The 18422-nt window shown below is 44.0% G+C and overlaps 1 protein-coding gene across 1 annotated transcript in view; it reads left to right on the top strand.

Annotated features, from left to right (window-relative positions):
* The window catches only part of LOC115146011 (neuronal PAS domain-containing protein 3), a 346013-nt gene that overhangs the window by 95816 nt on the left and 231775 nt on the right, over positions 1-18422 (top strand). Inside the window, 1 exon segment of the mRNA XM_029687751.2 lies at positions 14177-14421. Within this exon segment, the coding sequence (XP_029543611.2) occupies positions 14177-14421 (245 nt within the window).

Below are 18422 nucleotides of genomic sequence, written 5' to 3'. Positions count from 1 at the left end.
ATTAACAGTGTCTATCCCTGCTCACAGTGTGCCAAGTCTTTAACAAGGGACTGCTGCTAATTTCAGAGCTAATATTGAGCCGTTCCACCTCAGAGGCTTCAGCAGGTGCCTGGCCCAGACACAGACAGACAGGGGCGGATTGAGGAGTGGAGGAGAGGAGAGAAAATTACCATTGAACTATAGATTTTTTTTCTTCTTCTGATTGAAGCGAGCGATTACTGGGACAGATCAGGTTCAGGGGAAGGTAGAGGAGATGATGAGCGCTCGTCAAGGAGCCGTCGCCCCCTTCTGAGCCTCTGTCTCTCTCCCTCCCTCTCCCGCTCTCTCTCTCTCTGATTCTCTCTCTCTCTCTGATTCTCTCTCTCTCTCTCTCTCTCTCTCTCTCTCTCTCTCTCTCTCTCTCTCCTCTCTCCAACGCATCTCTTATCTGTCTCTTTATAGCTACCTGGCTCCCCTCGCACCGCCTTGGCTGGCTGGCTGGGAGACTCAATAAACCATTTTGGGAAGGGAAGTGGGGGAAATCTATGTGGCGGGCTGTTGAGAGCAGCTTTGAAGGGTTTTGATGTGGTTGGTTGGCTGGTGAGATACTGGAGAGTATAGATTGACGTCATACACAGACAGACAGCAGAATATATGAGGCGTTTTTGATTCATAAACACACGGATTTGTGAGATAGGCAATATTGTTACAGATTTCCCAAGCTTTGTTATGACTTTTATCTCCTTGTTAGTTATTCATCTTCTGAAGCAAAAATACCTCGTTACAGACACATTACAAATAGAATTGTGTTTTTGTTTTGTATGGGGGTTTGTGTTTGTGTTTCCATATAGTTTTGACACCATGAGAAATGCGGAGAGCGGTACGGGAGGGTACGTTCAATCACCCTTGTTTCTAGGAAACCATAGACAGAGTTAATGTGGCCAAATATTTAGGAAGAGGTCATCATTTCATGGAGTCTGTGAATGAAGAAACCTGGTGGAAAAAGGGGTACGTTCGGTCCAAAACAACTGGCCAGGTCAAGTAAATGTTTTGTGTTCGAGGTTTCATGAGGCTTGTATCTAAACCAAAGATTGTTCTATACATCAGTTGGGGTCTCTATAAGCTTCAATATGAGGTCCTAAACCTAGCATGAAAGTGCATGCTTGTTTGGGCTAATATAGTCCAAATATTTGCCTTGGGGTAAGTTGAGCAAATGTACGTGTTTTCATCCCAGGTGTAATGCAAGGTATGTTGTTATTGTGATGAATGTTGCTGAGTAGCTCTTGTTCTCTGTCTTTGGATATCCCTCTCTTAGCATACGGTCCAAATGGCACCCTATTCCCTATATAGTGCACCACTTTTGAAAAGGGCCCAATGCCACAAAAGTAGTGCACTATATAGGGAGTAGGGTGCCATTTGAGGTGCAGTCTTTTATTTTAAAAAATGTTACCCCCATTTTTGTGATATCCAATTGGTAGTTGCGATCTTGTTTCATTGCTGTAACTCCCTAACGGGCTCGGGAGAGGCAAAGGTCAACATGACCCGCCAAACCACGTTGCTTCTTAACACCTGATCGCTTAACCCGGAAGCCAGGAAACGCTGTTCAATTAACGACTGGTGTCAGCTTGCAGGTGCCCGGCCTGCCACAAGGAGTCACTAGAGCGCGATGAGCATTGGAAAGACCCCGGCCAAACCCTCCCTAACTGGGACGACACTGGGCCAATTGTGCACCGCCCTATAGGACTCCCGGTCACGGCCGGCTGTAACACAGCCTGGGATCGTACCCCAGGCTGTAGTGACACCTCAACACTGCGATGCAGTGCCACTCGGGAGTGAGATGCAGTCTTAGAGATAGAGATGAAAGAATGACCCTGCTAAATAAGAGAATGATCCATCATGCTCAAAAGAGTCAACTAGACTAACCCTGGCCTGCTGAACAGTGAAAAAACCTCTACTCTCCTCTACCCTGCTCTGCTCCCTCCCTCCTGTTCCCACAAAGAGGATTTAATAACTGTCTACTTGTTGTTATTAAAGAGACATTGCTTAGCTTAGCTTTGTATTTGTGATCAAGAAACTGTCTGTCAGCCAGACATACGGGAGCTGTTATATAGCTACATCCAAATAATTTTACCATTGATCATAACTTGATGTTGATATGGTGAATTAACTCAACATTACCCAGAATCCTTTAAATCTCCCACAATCCTCTCTTTCTTTCTCCACATGTTCTGCATCCCAAGTGGCACCCTATTGCCTATATGGTGCACTACTTCTGAGCAGGGTGTTTAAGGATCTGGTCTAAATTATTACACTATAAAGGAACTAGGTTGCCATTTGGGATTTAAAAATTGGTGTGTCACACCTTTTAACAGGATTTCCATTAATGGAATGGTATGGCAGAAATGAAGAAGGCTGACTGAGGGTATTGTGTTGGCGCTGGGGCTTTCAGCCACTGCACTTGCCATGTAATCGCATTGCGTCAGGCTTACCTGTAGCTGGCCCGAATGGCTTTATTCACAGCTAACGGGATTTGCCTCGCCCGCTGTGGCGATGGATCCACTGAGCGGGCGGAGCCGCAGTCACTCTGTACTAAGCCTCTTGATGCCACATCACTGCAGACCAACCAGTTGGGCAAACAGAAGACACCACATCACTGCAGACTAACCAGGTGGGCAAACAGAAGACACCACATCACTGCATACTAACCAGGTGGGCAAACAGAAGACACCAGATCACTGCAGACTAACCAGTTGGGCAAACAGAAGACACCACATCACTGCAGACTAACCAGTTGGGCAAACAGAAGACACCACATCACTGCAGACTAACCAGGTGGGCAAACAGAAGACACCAGATCACTGCAGACTAACCAGGTGGGCAAAAAAAGACACCACATCACTGCAGACTAACCAGTTGGGCAAACAGAAGACACCAGATCACTGCAGACTAACCAGTTGGGCAAACAGAAGACACCAGATCACTGCAGACTAACCAGGTGGACAAACAGAAGACACCACATCACTGCAGACTAACCAGGTGGACAAACAGAAGACACCAGATTACTGCAGACTAACCAGTTGGGCAAACAGAAGACACCAGATCACTGCAGACTAACCAGTTGGACAAACAGAAGACACCATATCACTGCAGACTAACCAGGTGGGCAAACAGAAGACACCAGATCACTGCAGACTAACCAGGTGGACAAACAGAAGACACCAGATTACTGCAGACTAACCAGTTGGGCAAACAGAAGACACCAGATCACTGCAGACTAACCAGGTGGGCAAACAGAAGACACCAGATCACTGCAGACTAACCAGTTGGGCAAACAGAAGACACCACATCACTGCAGACTAACCAGTTGGGCAAACAGAAGACACCACATCACTGCAGACTAACCAGGTGGGCAAACAGAAGACATCATATCACTGCAGACTAACCAGTTGGGCAAACAGAAGACACCACATCACTGCAGACTAACCAGTTGGGCAAACAGAAGACACCACATCACTGCAGACTAACCAGGTGGACAAACAGAAGACACCAGATCACTGCAGACTAACCAGGTGGGCAAACAGAAGACACCAGATCACTGCAGACTAACCAGTTGGGCAAACAGAAGACACCACATCACTGCAGACTAACCAGTTGGGCAAACAGAAGACACCACATCACTGCAGACTAACCAGTTGGGCAAACAGAAGACACCACATCACTGCAGACTAACCAGGTGGGCAAACAGAAGACATCATATCACTGCAGACTAACCAGTTGGGCAAACAGAAGACACCACATCACTGCAGACTAACCAGTTGGGCAAACAGAAGACACCACATCACTGCAGACTAACCAGTTGGGCAAACAGAAGACACCACATCACTGCAGACTAACCAGGTGGGCAAACAGAAGACATCATATCACTGCAGACTAACCAGTTGGGCAAACAGAAGACACCACATCACTGCAGACTAACCAGTTGGGCAAACAGAAGACACCACATCACTGCAGACTAACCAGTTGGGCAAACAGAAGACACCACATCACTGCAGACAGCCAAGAACCAGAAGACGACCTTCTGATACCAGCAACTCTCCTCACTCCCCACTGTTTTTCCAAATAAGCCCTGGGATTCAAACTGGCAACCCTTCGGTCACTGGCTCACCTCTCTAACCTCAGGGCTTTCCGAGTTTTGGCCATCAACCATTGTGGCTATCAAGATTTCATCATCCCTGCCCCTCACCACCACCATTACAGTGGCTCTCACCACACATCTGCTGCTAGTCATTATGGATATGTCTGGTTCCGGTGTGCAAGGCTGCAAGCCACATATGCCTCTGATTAGCGCTAGTAACATTTGTTTATTCCTATTTTATACAGTATGTAACAATCAGTGTCCCTGTACTGCAGACCAGTACCAGTTTTCCATGCTTGAGGTAAATGCAAACAACCATATCCGCAGCAAATTAAAGTCAGATATGAATTTAAAAACATTGCAATGCAAATTGAAACTAAAATGTATTGCTGGGCCCCCCAGTCCCACATCCAGGTTTGGATGAGTCCATCGTAAAAATAGAGAAGTTATTGCTTACGTTCCAAATGGCACCCTAATCCCTACATCGTGCACTAGTTTTGACCAGGGCCTCTAGGGAATAGGGTGCCATTTGGGACATAATCATTTTTCCACAGAGGAGAGAGAGAGAGAGAGAGTGCTGGGGGGCTTTAAATTAAAAGCATACAGGAGAGAGACTATTAATCAAGACAGCAGGTAATATCTGATTCTGGTTTCAGTCCCCAGACGCAATTCCTTTTTATTTTATGGACACGCTCCACTAGCATTTCATATTTGGTGTGTGTGTGTGTGTGTGTGTACCTATGTCTATGCTTGTGTGTGTGTGTGTGTGTGTGTGTGTTGTGTACATTGAAGCTGCCACCCTCCCTCTCCTTGTTCGTGGGTACATACAGGACAACTCTGTGGTGGGGGAGATTGGAGCGCACTGGGAAACAGGGTCCCTATCCTTCCCAAATGGCACCCTATTCCCTATATAGTGCACTACTTTTGACCAGGGTCCATAGAGCATAGTGTGCCATTTGGGATGCACCCACCATCCCCAGTCTGTACAGGCAGCCTGGTGACCTTGGCCATTGACAACTGTCTTCTCAGTCTGCCCTCTCTGTCTACAACCTGCGGGTCTCAAGCAGGCAGAACACAGGACAGCTCTACACCATAAGCACACACACGCATGCTCACACACACACACACACACACACACACACCTGCACATTATACAACCACACCCGATGAGAGATTACACTATTGACTTAAAAGGTTGATATTCACACACTAAACCCCTGAGGGGGCTCTGTGAGTTTAAACTGTTCTGTGTTAAAACAGTACCACCTGTTACGTCTGTTACTGAGATGTGTTGCTTTTGTTGTCAGTGTGGTTTAATAACTTGATGTGCGTGTGTTTATACCACGGTCATAACAACTGAGTCGCTCTGTATAAATGAATCAATACGTTTGTACTTCATTCCTTGAGTGAATCTGATTTACTGCTTTTATGCACTCGGTTTTCTGTCTCTTTTCCTATGTTGAGGGATTGATTTTGGACTTGAAATGGAACCAATCCCTTGTCCAAACAGCTTGTTGCTAGGTGGGTTATTTCATGATGTGGCTGTGTGTGTTTAGTCGTATGCGTTAAGTTTAATCCAACAATAAGACGATTCCCACTGTAATGAAGATATGCAGGGAAGTGGGGTGCTGGAGCTATTAAGACTTTACACCCGGCTGCATAGCCACTGTTGATTTAGAATCAGAGTAGCTTTGCATAGCCTGAAAGAAAAGGTTATGTTATTTGGGCTTTGAATCAAAAGAGCAAAAAAATGTCATGGCCAAAAATGATTTATTGTGGTGCATGTTTGGTTGTAGGAAGCAAGTTAAAATCTCATCTTCTCCTCCCATGCAAACGTGTGTGTGACTGCGTGTTTGCACGTATATCCGTTTGTGTATACCACAGAGGGCTGGTGGCACCTTCATTTGGGGAGGACAGGCTCATAGTAATGGCTGGAACAGAATAAATGGAATGGTGTTATTGGTCAAGTGTTATCGGTCACATGCGCCGAATACAACAGGTGTAGACTTTACCGTGATATTCTTACCCGCGAGCCCACTCCCAACACTGCAGTTAGAAGAAAAAGAGTGGAAATAGTTTCACTCCATTCCAGCCATTACTATGAGCCGTCCTCCCTTCAGCAGCCTCCTGTGGTCTATAGTACGTGTCTGGCCCATCCCTAATGATAGAATGTAAATTAAAGGATAAGGATAAGCAATCTGTCTCAGTATGAGGCCTTGTTTCCTCCATAAATACTGTCTCCTCCAGTGTCTATATTCATGTCCATTCTGCATCATCCTTCAAGAAACAGTGAAATAAGCCTCAGTCTCGCTGCTGTGAGCCTGATGGAGCAGCCAGGCGTCCGGATGACCACCCTGAGAAGAGCCATACAGACCCTGACCCTCTGAGCACACACACACACACACACACTGACCTTCTGAGCGCAAGGGAGGACAATGGTAGCTCTCCTCTCAGTGTTTCCCCTACCGCTGGTAATCACAGCAGCCTGGCAGGCCCACTCCTCCACCTAGCAGATTTCCTAGCCTCCGAGCTGTGGGTGGTGGGTTTTTCAGTACAAAGGGGGATTATTCTCATTCATTAACAGCAGGGTTTCATCCTGCATAATTTGCTGGCTATTATTTCTCCAAATGACCGCATCATTGTAGTTGAATCAATATGTAGCAAGATGGCTGATTAATGCCTTGGCCTGCCTCTCTCTCTTCTCTTTTCATAAGCCTCTCTCTCTGTCTCTCTCCTCATCTTTATGTTCCCTCCTTTGTGTTACAGCAGGTATTTCATTTAATGGTATCAATACCACAGCGAGAGGTAGAAAAACAACAACAACAGCAGCAACAACAACAACAGAAAGAATGAAAGCAGCAAAATGAAAACGAGTGCAGATTAATGTCTTTTTTTGTCCACCTTTTATTCTTTTTCTTTTTTAATTGCCTCTTAAGTATTCCAATTTACTCAATCAACAGGTTTTTATTTGTTCTTTCATTGAATTTCCGGGTAATAATTTATGAGTGTTGGCCACAAAGCCTAACAATAATAGATGCAGTTGGTTCAATGTATGAGATGAGCTTCTACAGCCTTGGTGCTACAATGGTTGTTAGTGTGGCACTGTGTTGGTCCAGCAACAACCTTACTAGACCCACTGTGACAGAAGCCTGTTCAATAACATTCACAATTGCCTTTATAGTTTAAACACTACTGTTTGAACTTCAAGTGCTGTATTATCATGCACCCGATACAGTTACTCCCGTTGTGCATTTAGCTATGAAACAGGCACCACACTTGCACACACAAATCACACACACACACACACACACACACACACACACACACACACACACACACACACACACACACACACACACACACACACACACACACACACATGAAAACACACACACACAGACAGACAGCTCTGAGGACATCAATGTCACCTAAGACACAGAGCATAATGGCAACCTTAATAAGGACAATGGACATCCGTGGCAATAGGCCATCCCCTTCACAGACTGATAGGATAGTCTGATGTGCAGACAGACCTTACATGGTATTAAAAGGGAGAAACAACCTTCCAATACAATGATGAACAGTTAGCGTTAACCAAAGAGATAGAGAACACTGTTTAATGGAGTTAAAGGAAAATTCCACCCAAAAACGGTATTTGGTATATTGGTATTGGTTTCATTAGTCCATTGTTGATATAGTCCCAACATGTTTAGCATGTCAGCAATCAGGTTTTCAAGATATATCACTTTCAAAATACAGAAATATAGCTGATATAATGTAATATATAATGGAAAACTCATATAATGGAAAACTCAACACCATATGAAACAAAATGCATCATACCGTCTGTATTTCTGTATTTTGAAAGTTATATAAACGTCCTCTCACTGTCAACTGCGTTTATTTTCAGCAAACTTAACATGTGTAAATATTTGTATGAACATAAGATTCAACAACTGAGACATAAAATGAACAAGTTCCACAGACATGTGACTAACAGAAATTGAATAACGTGTCCCTGAACAAAAGGAGGGTCAAAGTAACAGTCAGTATCTGGTGTGGCCACCAGCTGCATTAAGTACTGCAGTGCATCTCCTCCTCATGGACTGCACTATATTTGCCAGTCCTTGCTGTGAGATGTACCCCACTCTTCCACCAAGGCACCTGCAAGTTCCCGGACGTTTCTGGGGGGAATGGCCTTAGCCCTCACCCTCCGATCCAACAGGTCCCAGACATGCTCAATGGGATTGAGATCCGGGCTCTTCGCTGGCCATGGCAGAACACTGACATTCCTGTCTTGCAGGAAATCAAGCACAAGATGAGTAGTATGGCTGGTGGCATTGTCATGCTGGAGGGTCATGTCAGGAAGGGTACCACATGAGGGAGGAGGATGTCTTCCCTGTAACGCACAGTGCTGAGATTGCCTGCAATGACAACAATCTCAGTCCGATGATGCTGTGCCACACTGCCCCAGATCATGATGGACCCTCCAAATCGATCCCGCTCCAGAGTACAGGCCTCGGTGTTACGCTCATTCCTTCGACGATAAACGCGAATCCGACCATCACCCCTGGTGAGACAAAATCGCGACTCGTCAGTGAAGAGCACCTTTTGCCAGTCCTATCTGGTCCAGCGACAGTGGGTTTGTGCATAGGCGACGTTGTTGCCAGTGATGTCTGGTGAGGACCTGCCTTACAACAGGCCTACAAGCCCTCAGTCCAGCCTCTCTCAGCCTATTGCGGACAGTCTGAGCACTGATGGAGGGATTGTGCGTTCCTGGTGTAACTCGGGCAGTTGTTGTTGCCATCCTGTACCTGTCCCGCAGGTGTGATGTTCGGATGTACTGATCCTGTCCAGGTGTTGTTACACATGGTCAGCCACTGCCAGGACGATCAGCTGTCAGTCCTGTGTCCCTGTAGCACTGTCTTAGGCGTCTAACAGTACGGACATTGCAATTTATTGCCCTGGCCACATTTGCAGTTCTCATGCCTCCTTGCAGCATGCCTAAAGCACGTTCACACAGATGAGCAGGGAACCTGGGCATCTTTCTTTTGGTGTTTTTCAGAGTCAGTAGAAAGGCCTCTTTAGTGTCCTAAGTTTTCATAACTGACCTTAATTGCCTACCGTCTGTAAGCTGTTAGTGTCTTAATGACCGTTCCACAGGTGCATGTTCATTAATTGTTTATGATTCATTGAACAAGCCTGGGAAACAGTGTTTAAAGCCTTTACAATGAAGATCTATGAAGTTACTTGGATTTTTACGAATTATCTTTGAAAGACAGGGTCCTTAAAAGGGACGTTTCGTTTTTTATCTTGATTGCTGACATGCAAAACATTTTGGGACTTTATCAACAGTGGACTAATGAAACAAATACCAAAAGTTAGTTTTTGGGTGGAGTTTTCCTTTAACAGAATGGTGGTGTTCCAACTCACTGAAAAGATAGATGTCACACCATCACTGAATCTTATGAATTTCGTACGAATGTATTTCTCCTTATAGTACTGTACGTGTTGATGAACACCTGTGATATTGTACATCTGCTTCGGATTTTTGTTTGACCGTCTCATTTAAATAGTGGATAAATGTTGTGAACATGTTAGTGTAGTGTACAATGCTACAGTACAAATGCATGCATGTCCTTGGGGTCTTCAAAAACCATCAGAGTGGAAGTCCTGATCTAAGATCAGGTCTCCCCTGCCTATGTAATCATATTAATTATGATCTAAAAGGATAAGCTGATCCTAGATCAGCACTCCTACTCTGATATGTTTAGTGAATATGGGCCCTGGTGTTGTCCAGTCTTGGTGGTATTTATAAATGGGGCCTAACCCCGAACAAGGTTGTTTTTCATAACCCCTCATTGTCTGCCGGGGGTTTGGACAGGTTTGATGACACAGTGTGACCAAGTTGATGAGAAGTTAAATTATGTTACTAAGGAGATAGCATTTTCTATAATGAGAAAGAGAACCTAGTGCACCCTCTCTTTTTACTGCTGCATGGAGAGCCAGAGTCACAAAAGCAATTGATTAGTTTTGGCATTTAGTCCCCCGATCAGTGGTGTCATCCATTTCTTCAGGAGGAGGGCCCTAATCTAAAGTGGCATTTTGCTCTGGCTGCCTTTTCAACACTGATGAAACCAATTACTTCAATCCTAAATGATCATTTGCACACAAGTTTCGGCCGCTTGATGTATTCTCCTTGCCTTCAAAAGTTGAATGGTGGGTGGTTCGCTGATTGGCTACATAGAGTGATATCTTAGACAGCAGGCTCACCAAGGTGTGTCACCTCCATTCAAGATGTCCATTCATTTAATTGGCCAATGACCCTGTGGCTGTTTTATTGTTGTTTGCTGCACAACCACGTCTGCAGATATCTTATGAGTTTTCCTGAGAAAGACATTAGTTACCGTAAGTTGCCATCTTCTAGTTCATTAAAACATTAAAAGCGACTCATGCTTTATTTGCAGTACGTGTTGTCTGGTTATTATTATAATCATGTTATTATTATACTTGAAGTTACCCCGTCAGTATATAAGTCAAAGCTAATTGACTTCAAATGGATGCTGATGACTCCCTCTCTGGTTTGGAGCCCTGTTACTGTGAGTAAAGAAATGTCCTGTTCTGTGTACATTTCATATCTCTAATCTCGACTTCTCACAAGTCTTTTCCATTTTTACAATACTAACTGTACTCTGGAGTTCTCTTGCAGACGAGGGAAAGCAGGAAGTGTGAACACAATGCGGCTCTCTGTTCCTACACACAGATCCCTATCAGACACCCCTCACATTGGTTGATTTCCCCACTGGCATTTCACCGTGTGGGCCATAGGCATTCTATTTTCAAGTAAACACTTACCAACCAGTATGTTTTTTTCTCTCTCCATGATGTCATTGAGATTTGTGTGTGGCTGTGGGTTTGTGTGATTCAGAGTATACAGAGAGTCATTTGAAAATGGTGCAAAAGAATGTGTTGGGGTTGTGCCACCGTTGTGGATGGTGACTGTAGTGTAGGTGATGGAGATGTCTCTCTCTCTCTCTCTACACAATAATAACTAGGCTTTTCTGGGACTCAATGGGAATGACAGATTGTGAAGCTGTTCTGCTTGTGCTCCCTACCGCTGGTCTCTTTTTAAGCACGGGCACCTAACACCCTAGTGGGAGCAGCATGGTGACCTCTCTGGGATTGCAATGTGAGAACGGTATTAATGCAGTAGTTCAGTGTGTGGAGAATTGTAAAATACAGACTGTGAGGTCATCTGCATGTTGCAGAATAAAAAAAAAGATCTATATAATAGTTCATCATTATTATGTGATTTATATTCTTATAGTGTGTACATTTACATTACATTTACATTACATTTACATTTAAGTCATTTAGCAGACGCTCTTATCCAGAGCGACTTACAAATTGGTGCGTTCACCTTAAGACATCCAGTGGAACAGCCACTTTACAATAGTGCATCTAAATCTTTTAAGGGGGGTGAGAAGGATTACTTTATCCTATCCTAGGTATTCCTGAAAGAGGTGGGGTTTCAGGTGTCTCCGGAAGGTGGTGATTGACTCCGCTGTCCTGGCGTCGTGAGGGAGTTTGTTCCACCATTGGGGGGCCAGAGCAGCGAGGGTGCTGGTCACCAACTCAAGAAAGTGATTACCTGAGAAAGGACGGGTCATTGCAGATATTTTAATTTATTGTTATTACATTTGTTTACGGTAATCAAAATAGAGTTGCCACGTCTGGAGTACAGTATTTGATGTGGAACATAGACGGGGTCATGACCTCAGAACCAGAACCAAATCCAGCCAGAAGTTAGTGACCTCATCCCTGTCTTGTAAAAGGAACTTAAAAAGCTATTGGTTGTTCCCGTTGAACTACGACATGATTTAATTTCATGTTTATAAAAAAATAAAAAAGTGTTACATTTACTCTGGTAGAACATGATAAATATGTCTGCTGTATGAAGGTCACACAACCCCGGCGCATCAAGAAATATTTGGCAGGCCGACATAATGCTTTCCAAGTTTGCGGAACAAATGAAATTCTGCTGCTCTGTTGCACTTTGCCTCCAAACAACCATTACAACTAGCTTTATATATTGTCTGAGCAGCAGACCATCAAATGGTGCTTTTCTTCTTGCAGGGGCGGTCGAGATGATCAAGAACAGCAATCTGCTACTTAGATGTAAAGGCAGAGGATGCATCTGTATCTGGCAATGAAATGATCCTATTACACTCCTGATGCACACAAAAGCTAACATAAATTGATCTTGACAACTATGAGCATGGTATTAGTAAGCCACAAGACATTATTTGGCTGAATGAAGGTTGTGGGAAGTGATGCTTGGGGAATTCTCATTTGAATCCTGCAGACATTGTGAATGTCTAAATTCATTAATTGATTTCTCAAACCTCTTTTGAATCTATGTACTCTATCTATATACAGTAGTAACCCACTGTCAGAGCGTGGGTGGGCCTTGGCTTGCTGTTATTCACGTTTGCTTAATGTTGTTGGTTTTTGTCTTGAATCACTGATAACTAAACGACAAAATAATGTGAAATTATTTTCTTCACCAACAGTCATTTTTCATCTTCAGGGCAGAAACCCTCTCTTCCCTCATCTTTCAAGTCTGTTCTAACAGATTTAGCATTTGTGGTGTTACATTTTTTTTTTTTATCTAGGTGTCGGCCAGTGGGGAACCCAGAGATTCCTGTGTGATTTATTGGCAACTTAATTGAAAATGGCTTGGGATGATGAACGCCATAGAAAGTTGGAAGTTGTGTTATGGAAGTATGGAACTGCTTCGAGTTCTTCGACGTGAAATAAATAACACAATGACTGAAGGGGACGGAAGTGTTTGACTGGAACGATACAAGCCGATAGACTATAACCAATCATGCATCCTTCAATAGGTCATGTGATCTACTACCGCTGTATAAAGGGCTTGAAAGCATATACCTGAATACAGTACACTGTAAAGGGGTTAGCATGAATTTGACAGTCATTTACAGACAGCTTGGTGGCAGGTAAAATCATGTCATTTAATATTACAGTACACTCCACTGTAATATAAGTACAGTATCAAAGCAGTTACTGTGTAATGACACACAGTACAATATCGTAAAATGGACTGTATTATACTGTAAAAAAAAGTTAAAAAAGTGAATTATAACTATTTTAAACACATCTATTCTGACACATCTGAGAAATGTGCACCTGCAGTATATTTGTTACCAGTTCAGGCAGCTGACATGAATAAATCAATTGAAGTAGAAATATAGAGGAGAAATATCACACTGAGCTCTCAGACAGTGTAAAGTGAGGTCAGTGCAGTATTTGGCCTTTTTGAATATGATCTCATTTTGTGAAACTATTTCAGCTGTAGAGAGAAAGAGAGAGATCTATCTGGGCCTATTGCAGTGTCTTACGTTAAAAAAAGGCAGCAATCTGAAAGTCATTCAGCAGGCTGTCTCATGAGACCCAAGGCCAAAGCTAATCAGAACTTCGACCCACTTCTAAATTCCAATGACTGAATCAATTGTGCTGAGCGTTCCCAATGGAGTAGAGCAAGTCACTAACGGCCAAGACTGACTGACTTGGTGTGGTTGGTCCCATAGCTCTGTAACCTAGCCTAGCTCCCAAATGCCCCCCTTTTCCCTTTATTTATTTTTTAGGGTGCCATTTGGGACACAGGCTTAGACTTAGTCCACAGTATGACAACAGTCAGGTGTCTGAGCTGACAGAGGGACTAGGGTCATGTTCAATAGGTCCCACCTTAGCAAAACATTTTGCAATGCAGAACAATATGTGTTCTAATTGGACAAGTACAGGCAGCCCCTCCCCTTTTTCAAAACGTTTTCTCCTTACTTAACCTGACCCTGGTCTTGCTTGCTTGCTGTCTTGCTTATGGCTTCGAATGATGGTATGGCCTTTCTGTTCATCCTGGTCGAAACCAAGGCCCTAACTTTCTGCTCGTCTCCCACCTAGTTTCAGAGTGCTGCAAAAAGTGTTGTCCCTAATGAACACAACCCTGGTCCTCACTCCTGTCTCTTCTCCTGTCCCCACCAGGTTGCAGGCTCTGAGGAAGGAGAAGTCCCGGGATGCAGCTCGCTCGCGGCGGGGGAAGGAGAACTTTGAGTTCTATGAGCTGGCCAAGATGCTGCCCCTGCCTGGCGCCATCACCAGCCAGTTGGACAAGGCTTCCATCATCCGCCTCACCATCAGCTACCTGAAGATGAGGGACTTCGCCAACCAGGGGGACCCGCCATGGAACCTGCGCATAGAAGGCCCACCACCCAACACCTCCGTCAAAGGTCAGCTCCTTCTCCACCATGGTCCAACTACCCACAATTTAGTTCAGTTCAGTCTAGTTCAGTACCAACAGTTTCCATCAATGGTCCACTCAACTTACTAACTGTACAGTGATGATATCTCTCTTTGTCTGAGCATTAAAATACTGTGACATTAAAGGATACTTTGGGATTTTGGATACTTCCCCAGAGTCAGATGAACTTGTGGATTCCATTTTTATGTCTCTGTGTCCAGTATGAAGGAAGTTAGAGGTAGTTTTGCGAGCCAATGCTAACTAGATTAGCACAATGACTGGAATTCTATGGGTATCTGCTAGCAGTTCATCTGACTCTGGGGAAGTAGATAAAGGGCCTCATTGCCAAAATCCAGAAGTATCCATTTAAGTTGAAACTGTAAATTCAAATATTATGTGAGGTAAAATGTCAACGTTAATGACAGGATTAAGGTAATTTTTCACGTTTTACTGTACTCAGTCTACACACAATATTAGACTGGTAGGGAAATGAGGCACTCTTGCTACTGTCGTCTGGTCACAAATATTCAAAAAGTAAACATTTAACTTTGATAAATGTAGCTTTGCGCCTAGTACATGCAGCAATACTGAATCCAAATGTAACCAAATTTGCCTTTGAAATTGGGTATTTGTACAGTGCACTTAAAGGAGATACAGCTCTGTATATTTTAAAAGGGTATGCTGGAGTAGGAATGACCGTAAACATTAAAGTAAATTGCAGAAATGTTCAGTCAATGCACAATGTTTGCTCTGCACACACACACACACACACACACACACACACACACACACACACACACACACACACACACACACACACACACACACACACACACACACACACACACACACACACACACCACACACACACACCAGATGGCATCATTGTTGTCTGCCTTTGAAAAGACACATGCATTTTAATGAGAAAATGTATACGGCAGAATTATTTGGGTAAGAGCATCCTGCTAGATTTCCTACTAACACAACTAAGACCTATAGCCCACACTTTGCATTTAATCAAAGATGATTACACGATGCTGCCAGGAGGATTGAACCACCAACGTTTACATTTTGGATATTTGAATGACTACACACACTAAGGTGACGTCTACCCTACCTCTGTCTACCTCTGTAGAACAATGCTCTCTCTCTCCGCTGCGTGCCCTGTCCTTCCATGCTATCGACAGACAGATAGTGCCCGTCTGAATCGAATCACTAACTCACCACATTTTATTTGCACTACATTCTGAAAAGAGCGGCGTATTGATCCCATTCTTTTTGTTGCTGTGCATCGCCGGTAGCTAATGGAGACGGCTGACCATCTCCCTCTGCCCATGAATCAGTGTTATTTCTGAATAGGCTACATTAGATGAACCTGACCCGGAGCTTCCACAGCTCCCAGCGTGCCAGACACACAGCTGGCTGGAGAGCTTGGTTTACAGATGTCACACACACACACACACACACACACACACACACACACACACACACACACACAAAGGGGCCAGGTTTGTCAATGCACTGTGTAAGATGGCAGGGAGGGAGGGGTTAGGAGGGAGGGGGCATATGCTAGGTTATTGTACCAGAAGAGGGAGCATAGAGGAAAGGCCAGGATCATTTCTCTTCAGGGTTGTTTGTGCAACACAGATCAAGGTTAGCCCCACACAGCAGCAGAATAATATTGTTTCTGATACATGGCCGGCCCAGTTCATTTGGCAGGCCCAGTCTCTCAATCAATTTGCCTTGTGCCTTAACATACACACCCGTGTAGGTGTTACCATGAATATGTTATTATAGGAGATTTGCTGGGGGAGAAAACTGAGCCGGCTTCTGACAAGACATTTCGACTTAATAACTGATGATTGTAACCTTTAGGGAAATCTCAGTAGCACTGCCCCGGTTTTGTAAATTCACTCTGGTTTTGGAATGGATCTTTGCTTCGGGAAAATTCTCATTCTTTCTTTTTTTATTATTTTCTATTTTTGTTCAGAATAAAGCATGAGTAAGAGCTGGCGTTTGGACGGCGGTGATGTCTGTCTGAGTTGCCAAACGTCCTTAGAACAGCCTCTAGTGTGAGGAAGCTCGGCTAAGTGATAAAAGCGGTAGCCGATATTACTGGCATCGGAGCTAAAAGAATTTGACCTCCACTTCTCTCCAAACATTGTTGATTTATTATCGTAACTTCTCGCCTCTCCTCTCTCGCCGCTCTCCTTTCTCTCCTCTTTGCCTTCTAGTGACCTTTACTGTAATTGACCCATCAACTAATTTTTTCTGAGCGTTTTAACCGGAATTTGCTAGTCTCTGTCAGAGGCGGTTCACATCTGTTGAAGGACACTGCACAAACAAGCATGACCTTTCTCTTGTTTGGCGGCTGGCGCACGCCTCCTGACCCCCTCCAACCCCTCCACCACCTGGCCATTTTATTATTCATGCATGCAGAGCAGAGAGGCGCAGAGCAGAGAGGAGCAGAGCAGAGAGGAGCAGAGCAGAGAGGAGCAGAGCAGAGAGGCGCAGAGCGGAGAGGAGCAGAGCGGAGAGGAACAGAGCAGAGAGGAACAGAGCAGAGAGGAGCAGAGCAGAGAGGAGCAAATCAGAGAGGAGCAGAGGAGCAAATCAGAGAGGAGCAGAGAGGAGCAAATCAGAGAGGAGCAGAGCGGAGAGCATTCACCAAAGTGCCACAATTTACGAAAATGCAAGAAATCAGATGGCTAAAAAACAACAAAAAATGCTCAGAGACCGTCTTGCACAAATCATATTTGTACTATACAGTACATACAGTACATTAAATGTCTACCTCTTTACTCTGTGGTGTTCTGAATTTTTGTAGGACATACATTGCCAGTAAAGAGTTGGGACACACCTACTCAATCACGGGTTTTTCTTTATTTTGACTATTTTCTACATTATAGAATAATAGTGAAGACATCAAAATATGAATTAATTCTTAAAATCAAATTCTTAAACAGATTCTTCAAAGTAGCCACTCTTTGCCATGATGACAGCTTTGCACATGCATGGCATTCTCTCAACCAGCTTCATGAGGTAGTCACCTGGAATGCATTTAAATTATTAGGTGTGCCTTGTTTAAAGTTAATTTGTGGAATTTCTTTCCTTAATGTGTTTGAGCCAATCAGTTGTGTTGTGACAAGGTAGGGATGGTATACAGAAGATAGCCCTATTTGGTCAAAGATCAAGTCCATATTATGCCAAGAACAGCTCAAATAAGCAAAGAAAAACAACAGTCCATCTTTACTTTAAGACATGAAGGTCAGTCAATCCGGAAAATGTCAAGAACTTTTAAAGTTTCTTCAATTGCAGTCGCAAAAACCATCAAGCGCTATGATGAAACTGGCTTTCATGAGGACCGCCACAGGAAAGGAAGAGTTACTTCTGCTGCAGAGGATAAGTTTATTAGAGTTAACTGCATCTCAGATTGCAGCCCAAATAAATGCTTTACAGAGTTCAAACAACAGACACATCTCAATATCAACTGTTCAGAGGAAGAGGAGACTGCGTGAATCAGGCCTTCATGGTCAAATTGCTGCAAGGAAATTTGAGATTTTTGGTTCCAACTGCCGTGTCTTTGTGAGAGTATATGTCACGCCCTGACCATAGAGAGCTGTTCATTCTCTGTTGGTTGGGGCGTGATAGTGGCCTGGGTGGGGCATCTAGGGGATTAATTGTTTATCGTTGTCTCTGATTGGGGATCATATTTAGGCAGCCATTTCCTCATTGTGATTTGTGGGATCTACAGATAGTTGCCTGTGTGCACACCAGTAGCGTCACGTTTCGTTTGTGCTTGTTTGTTTTGTTTAGTGAGTTTCTATTAATTAAAATATGTGGAACTCTACGCACGCTGCGCCTTGGTCTACCCATTATGACGAACGTGACAGTATGTGAACGGATCATGTCAGTGATTTATTTAGAATTCAAGGTACACTTAACCAGCATGGTTGCCACAGCATTTTGTAGCAATACGCCATCCCAGCT

This window comes from Oncorhynchus nerka, linkage group LG18 (genome assembly GCF_034236695.1).
Source record: "Oncorhynchus nerka isolate Pitt River linkage group LG18, Oner_Uvic_2.0, whole genome shotgun sequence".
Lineage (NCBI taxonomy): Eukaryota > Metazoa > Chordata > Actinopteri > Salmoniformes > Salmonidae > Oncorhynchus > Oncorhynchus nerka.
The sequence above is the reverse complement of the archived record's forward strand: the minus strand, read 5'-3'. Positions and strand labels throughout refer to the sequence as shown.